We start from the raw sequence: 8,226 nt of genomic DNA, 5'->3' as shown, positions 1-8,226 counted from the left end.
TTAAGTAAATAATCTCAGTAGTAAATGGGTACTTAAACTTAAGTAAAGACTCTCAGTAGTAAATGGGTACTTAAACTTAAGTAAATAATCTCAGTAGTAAATGGGTACTTAAACTTAAGTAAAGACTCTCAGTAGTAAATGGGTACTTAAACTTAAGTAAATACTTTCAGTATAAAATGGATACTTAAACTTAAGTAAAGACTCTCAGTAGTAAATGGATACTTCTCCAGAGTTAATTTCACTCAATTCTGCTGGTAAATTCTGTTCAGAGAGCATTAGGAATTGACTAAGGGAAAATTACCATAATTCAAAGAGGATTAGTGAAAGATTACCGTGTTCCTTTCCATAATCTGACATTTCATTCCTGGCTTCTTAGTGGAGAAAGAAAAAAACCTTTTCAGTGCTTCGATTAATTGCGTTGGATATAATGCGTCAGGAATGTAATGTAAACAAAGTTTAATCTCATATTTATAAATAAGACCGATGACGATCACCGTTGCTTTAAAGCCTTGTTAATTGATTGCTTGGTATATTTATTCATATATCATTTCTCTGTGTTTAGGATTTACTTAATAACTAATTGAACATTTTTACAGCGACGTGAAATAAAAGGTTCTTTATATCATTGAAAGTTTTTGATAAAAGTTAACTTCTATTTCTCTGATTTTTCGCACACCAAACCAGTAGTAACATTGGCAACCATTCACTCCCCATCATATGATTGTAGCGTATTTGTTTAACATTAGGGTGATTCATCATATATCGTCATACATGACTTGTGACGTTACTTGGTCTGTCTGTCCGTTATATGAAGTTGGTTTATTAAAGTAAAATCATTTTAAGTGGTTCCGTTTTACTGTATGATAATTATGTAGAAACTGAACGGGTTTATATGTAATTTGTATTATTATGTATTGTTTTATTAACGTGTTTTTTACGTAATGCTGTCCACAGGTGCCAGCACAGAAAGTGTGGATCTGCTCCCCACGCCTGAGCTTGGAGCCTCGTGGACGAGGAATGTCCCCATGGACGATGGTCACGAGAGCGACCAGATTTACCAGTTTGATGGCGCCACTAGCGTTGTGGTCCCCGAGACGGTGTTAAACCACAACTTGACGAACAACTTTACCGTGGCCTTCTGGATGAAGCACGAGCGATACCCTGAGCCCAACCACACATCTCACCACATGAAAGAGCACATCATCTGTAACGCTGACGATCATGGTAAATTATATCATGCGATAAAACAGTGTTTATCATTTACAAAGTGTACAGTAGGAAATGAACAAAGAAAGAGGTATTCAAAGGTGCAGACTAAGGGTTAGATAATACAGAGACAAGGTGGAGAGGAAAATAAGGGAGAAAATTGATTTAAGAAGACAGAACAAAAAACGGAAGACGGAGATGGTAATATATTAATGGGAGAAGGAGGTAGGAAAGTTAGTGAAAGAAGAGGAATGGTTTTGTGAATAAAATATCTATGAAAATAATACGCTTTTGTTTGTCTGTCCGGAACTTTTCATGCAAGTTTCGTGATCAAAGGCTACAAACCTCATCGTGAGAAAGGCCTTTGTCATTGGAGTCCGAATTGCATATTGGCTTTTCCATTCAGAATCACCTTACGTATTTTATGCTTAGTCAAATATTTTAATGCAACGAGTATGCTACACGATGTCGTTGTCATCACGACTGGCTTCGATTTCAACTTTAGTTGTTTTTATATGCAAAGTATTTCACACAAACAACACCTAATACGCGTGTAATTTGCTAATAAAATTAACATTACATCAAATACAATTCCTAGGGGCTTTCTCTAAAATACGCATACGCGTTTCATTCAGAACCATATGCTTATTAATTTGTGAACACACATTGAGACGTTTCTGCATAATCAGCTAAGTTAGCCTTCATTACAACTTTACATTTACTTTACTTTGCAATAATTTAGCATCGGTTCGTTTCTAGACTGCTATAAACACCTTTTAGCTACATTTTTCTTTACTACGGGATTTATTGTTCGAGATTGTAGAGTTTCTTTGTTTCAAATTTTAAAATTGTGTCATACACTAAACGCTCATAACTGTTTCATCCTCTGTACACTATTATAAATATCTTTATGATAGTTTACTGTTTACTTTGCGTGTTGTTTTATTAAATAAAGTTATGTACGTGTAGTTTTATCAATTAAAGTTACGTCTACATGAGTTTGTTTGTCTGACTGCGTAAATGTTTTTGAAATAGACCAGAATTTATCGATCTAACACATAGTGCCTGCAAGAAAGCATAGCTTAAGTGCCTAGAATAAGGAAAATTCAAGCGAAGGGCATGAAAACTACCGCAAATGTTTTTTTCGGGTCACAGTTAGTGAGTATATGTATATTATTAATATAAAATTGAAGAATGATGAAATGAAACTGATGGATGGAAGATGGAAATAGAGTAGTTATGGGGTTGGGATAACTTGCTAAGTGATGATGCACATAATAGTGGATTAATGAAGAATAAAGATAGGTGGATTAGGATGAGAAAAGAGTGAGTGGTATAGAAAGAATGATCTGATCACAAGATGTATGGCGGATTAATTGTTGAAGGGGGAAGAATGGAATGGACTGAGTTATGGAGAAAAGACGTATGGGAAGGTCATGGGTAAAATAGTGGTTAAATGATGGGAAAGATGGTTGTAAAGGGATGAAAGTCATAAGGTGGGGGGATGAAGTGGTATAGGTTTCGTAGTTGGGTAAGTAGAGTTCGATGAGAAATTTATATTGGTTAATACATACATACGGAATGTTACGATAATAAGGATAGCGTGTACAAGAAGTTGGGAAGGCGAACTGTGTTGCAACAGTAGGTTTAGGTAAGCAATTCTGAGGTACATAGCATAGAGTTTTCAGTTACACAGACATGATTATCTCATGAAAAATCTCGAATAATAAACGTTTATATGTTGTTAAGCACAAACTACACAATGGGCTATCTGTGCTGTGCCCATGATAGGTATCTAAAACCCGGTTTTAGCGCTGTAAGCCTTTAGATTTACCGCTGAAGAACCGCAAAGAGATGTAAAATCCATCAGAAATAAGTGAGACATTATACAGAAACCCAAGTGATTTAATACATTACTGATAAATTTTTTTTAAAGATATTCACAAAGTAAGCTCAAATTTTGATAATTAGCCATGGGCTCAGATGTACTGGACACATTTTTTTGCATCTCAGATAATATTATCTCAACCTGCGCTGGCATCAAACCTTTCGAGTGTTTAAATAGTTTCTTATCTGACGGAGTTTGTCCAACCGTAAGTCACTTGCGTGTTGATGCGAACCCATTAATCACAGTTGGATAATCCAATAAAACAGGAAACTGAAGAATTACCTGAAAAAACCCAGATAGTGCCTATCCTTATGCCTCTGATGAATTAAACACAACTCTTCAATCAAACCAGTTATATATATATATATATATATATATTTAATTTGTAGTCGCAAGTTTACATCAGTATAATATAATTCACGAGAAAGTGTTTGTTGATGTTAAAAAAAATTACCCAACATTTTCGCATCGCACGTGAACTAAAAATGTTACCACTTCATTATTCAAAAATCCGCTTGTCGGCGCAACGAAGCTGAATGAACATTTTATTCCTACCTATATATGTACATATAACGTGTATTTTGTGTACATACTTGTTGCTACGTATATGTGTAAGTATTTATATCTCTCTACCTCCGCATCTCTCTACTATATTCGTCAAAACTTTGGTATATGAGTTTCGAAGATTAACGATCTGTCTATTCGTCCTTCTCTGCTTCACTTATAAATAAAACATCCATCATTCCACTACACTGTCTCTATAGTAACCATTCATCTCAGGGCATTTTAATTAAATACAGAACACCATATTTTAATAATTCTTGTTCCTCAGTTATCCACAGTTATCTATCAGTCTTTGTCAGCCTTTAGCATATTAGTTTTTATTTTATCAAGTTATCTCTATTGATTTGTCTCTCATCTACGCCTTTTTCATTCGTATTTCCATATGTCTACCCTGCCATGTGTTATCTGTTTAATAAATTTTATGAGCGTACTTGGCTATCCATATTTATTTTATGCTCTCCAATTAAAAAGAAAAATTAATTTTTACTAGTGTTTACTTTATGTTTAAGTCTGCATTGAAGTTGTTGATGCAATTTTTTTTATACTTTGTTAACTCACTTTTTCTCATTATTTTGTCGCTTTACTAGTCATTCGGAACACAGGATAACATCTGGGTAATCTGTAATCACATATAGATTACTACATAGCTAGGATACACTATAGAGAGCGCTGTTGTTGTCCGACCTGCTAAAGGTAGTTTCTTGGAAATTCGCCGTCCTTTTCTTAATTAAGTAGGTTTCACTAGAGAACGCGCTGATGTTCAGTGTGTTAAGTTGGTTTATTGATACTTAAAACTATAGAGTACGTAAACACCCGGACAATCTAACAGAGTTCTTCCTTTTAAGCTGATGTTCAGTGTGTTAAGTTGGTTTATTGATACTTAAAACTATAGAGTACGTAAACACCTGGACAATCTAACAGAGTTCTTCCTTTTAAGCTGATGTTCAGTATGTTAAATTGGTTTATTGATACTTAAAACTATAGAGTACGTAAACACCCGGACAATCTAACAGAGTTCTTCCTTTTAAGCTGATGTTCAGTATGTTAAATTGGTTTATATATATTTAGCAAGTATTATAGAATACGCCACTGTTCACCATCTATGATCTATAAAGTACATAGATAATTATGCCAGAAAATAGAATACGTTCTGTTCTGCCTATTAAACTTGTGTAAAGTAATCAGTTAACACTAGAATGTTAGATCTTTTCAGTAAATGTTTATAGAATGCGATAATGTTTCATATCTTCAGCTGATTTATAGAATATAAGGAATTATTTAATAGTAATTGTGTGTTTGTAATTCAGTGTAATTAGTGTTTTAACAGTAATGTTATCTTATCGGTGCTATGGTCTAATTGTGGTTACTGTTATTGTTTATGTGGTCGGTGATTCAAGTTTAGTACATTATTATATCGTTGTTGTTGATTCGTTGTTCTAAATATTTGGTTGTTAATGGACAAAGTTTTTGATTTAAGTATACAAGCGCTTTATTATTGTTGTGATCTAATAGCGCTAATTGTTAAACCATATAATATATCTTAATTTAAATATCAAACATCTATATAATAGTCGAAGCCTTCACTTAAATCTCAAGTACCAACCCATTTACTATTGAGAGTCTTTACTTAAGTTTAATACGTAACAAACCTTAATAATTCCCATATGTGTTTAATTTTAATAATACGTAACAAACTATATGTGTTTAATTTTAATAATACGTAACAAACCTTAATAATTCCCATATGTGTTTAGTTTTAATGATACGTAATAAACCTTAATAATTCCTATATATGTTTTGTTTTAATGATACGTAACAAACTATATGTGTTTAATTTTAATAATGTGTAACAAACCCTAATAATTACCAGACTTTTGTAGCACGTGTTTAAAATTGCATCGTTTCCATTTCAGGGATCCACGAGAGAATAGAATATCTACCACAGTCCGGGCGACAGAAGATGTTTCCAAGTGCTAAGTTGGATCTCTGCGATATCCCTTGCGAACCAGCCAAGCTGTCCACCAAGATTTCTTTGACCACTGATCATATCGGAAAAGGTTGTGATCGTGACACATATTCTGTAGAATCCCAGCGCAAGTTATGTGGTGAGCCTGATTGTTTGAACATCCAGCAAATCTCGAGTGTTAGCAACAGTCTAGAAAAAAAAAACAAAAAAAAAAAAAAACAGTGACGATTACAACCTATAGGTGACCTCATAATTTTCTATTTATCACATTAAAACATGACCACTGCTATGCCAATCGTATATCAGCCAGCCTGATGAGGTGTGGTATTGAGCGAAAGACTTCGTCGGCACTTAATATGGCAGATATGGTGTGGTTGATAAATTATTATAATATTCTCCATTCCTTTTAGTCATGGTTTCTTACAATTTGCTCACTATATATATGGCCAGGTGGTTAGGGCGTTCCTCACTATATATATGGCCAGGTGGTTAGGGCGTTCCTCACTATATATGGCCAGGTGGTTAGGGCGTTTGACTCGCAAGCTGAGAGTCGCGGATTCCAATCCCTATACCACCAAACATGCTCGCCCTTTCAGCCGTGGGGGCGTTATAATGTGACGGTATATCCCACTATTCATTGGTAGCCCAAGAGTTGCCTTCCCTCTAGTCTTTCACTGCTAAATTAGGGACGGCTAGCGCAGATATCCCTCGTGTAGCTTTGCATGAAATCGAAACCAAACCAAACTCACTATATATATGTATATAATATATAAAGATAGAGTGTCTTGCTTGCTAAGTTTGGTTCTGTTATGATTTTCGATGAAACAACAAACAAATTTCGAATCCTAAGCTCTACTAATTAATCTTCGTTCCCTCGTTCTTTGATCCATTGATGATAAACAGGGTAAATATCTTTTCGTATTGGATTTGACCTCCCTCGAGACTTCTGCCTTTGAACGAATTTAGATGAGTTTCTATCAGTTTGTTGATCTTTGAGAAAAGCAGAAAAGAGCAGTGTTTTAGTCTAAGCCTCGTATTACACGTGCTGAAAAGAATACTTCATTACGATACCTCTGAATAGGTTTTGTTAATTACTGTTAACTTTTATGTGTCACCTCTGATAGAAATCGGCTCTGTGTTTGTCTTTCAGTGGAATTAACATAAATTTTGCGTTTTCAAAATATTTAAAATACTAAGTCCAATGATTGTATTAAAACGTAAGTGAACAGCAGAAAGACTACCCTAAAGTAGTCTGTCAAGATGGATAAGGAGGAAGATGAAGAGAGAGAGAGATGAATTTCTTATGATAACAAACAAGCAGAGATGTGGCTTTACAGTGTCTAATGTAGGGTCGGGATCGAACTCTGAATTTTTCCTACAACAAGCGAGTTATTTACTAAATGTATCATTAGCTAAAGAGTTAACGTCTCAGTTACTCATTACTGTTGGTAAGTCATTTTTAATAACTCAACTTACCACACCCTTACCTTATAATTTGATTTTATCTGTTTAACAAACGATAAACAATGCTTTATGGAAACTGTACTGGATCGTGTTGAATCTGGTGTTGTTTCTTAAATATTTTTTCTCGGTTGTACAGTTTTCTGAGAAGTATTAATAAATGAACAGATTGGTCAGAAAGAAAAAGGTTGCCTTACATAAATCGTTCTGACCAGTTAGTTCTCCAGATGGGCCCGGCATGGCCAGGTGGTTAAGGTGCTCGACTCGCCATCTGCGGGTCGCGGTTCGAATCCCTGTCGCACCAAACATGCTCGCCCTTTCAGCTGTGGGGGCGTTATAATGTGACGGTCAGTCCCACTATTCGTTGGTAAAAGAGTAGCCCAAGAGTTGGCGGTGGGTGGTGATGAGTAGCTGCCTTCCCTCTAGTCTTACACTGCTAAATTAGGGACGGCTAGCTCAGATAGCCCTCGTGTAGCTTTGCGCGAAATTCAAAAACAAACGAACAAACAAACAGTTATTAAAATTAAACACATATGGGAATTATTAAGGTTTGTTACGTATTATTAAAACTAAACACATACGGTTTGTTACGTATTATTAAAACAAAACACATATGGGAATTATTAAGGTTTGTTACGTATTATTAAAATTAAACACATATAGTTTGTTACGTATTATTAAAACAAAACATATATGGGAATTATTAAGGTTTGTTACGTATCATTAAACTAAACAGATATGGGAATTATTAAGGTTTGTTACGTATTATTAAAACTAAACACATATGGTTTGTTACGTATTATTAAAACAAACCATATAAGGGAGTTATTGAGGTTTGTTACGTATCATTAAAACTAAACACATGGGAATTATTAAGCTTTGTTTAGTATTATTAAAATTAAACACATATAGTTTGTTACGTATTATTAAAACAAAACATATATGGGAATTATTAAGGTTTGTTACATATTATTAAAATTAAATACATATGGGAAATATTAAGATTTATTACGTATTATTAAAACTAAACACATATGGTCTGTTACGTATTATTAAAACAAAACATATATGGGAATTATTAAGGTTTGTTACGTATTATTAAAACAAAACATATATGGGAATTATTAAGGTTTGTTACGTA

The 8,226-nt window shown here is 34.2% G+C and overlaps 1 protein-coding gene across 1 annotated transcript in view; it reads left to right on the top strand.

The window, feature by feature from the left end:
- Positions 1–8,226, top strand: part of LOC106457534 (calsyntenin-1-like) — an 84,057-nt gene that overhangs the window by 52,802 nt on the left and 23,029 nt on the right. Inside the window, exon 6 of the mRNA XM_022383524.1 lies at positions 955–1,224. Within this exon, the coding sequence (XP_022239232.1) occupies positions 955–1,224 (270 nt within the window). The remainder of the gene's footprint in view (positions 1–954; positions 1,225–8,226) is intronic.

The sequence above is a fragment of the Limulus polyphemus genome, unplaced genomic scaffold (genome assembly GCF_000517525.1).
Source record: "Limulus polyphemus unplaced genomic scaffold, Limulus_polyphemus-2.1.2 Scaffold343, whole genome shotgun sequence".
NCBI lineage: Eukaryota > Metazoa > Arthropoda > Merostomata > Xiphosura > Limulidae > Limulus > Limulus polyphemus.
Note: the sequence above shows the minus strand (reverse complement) of the source record. Positions and strands in the feature narration are given on the sequence as shown.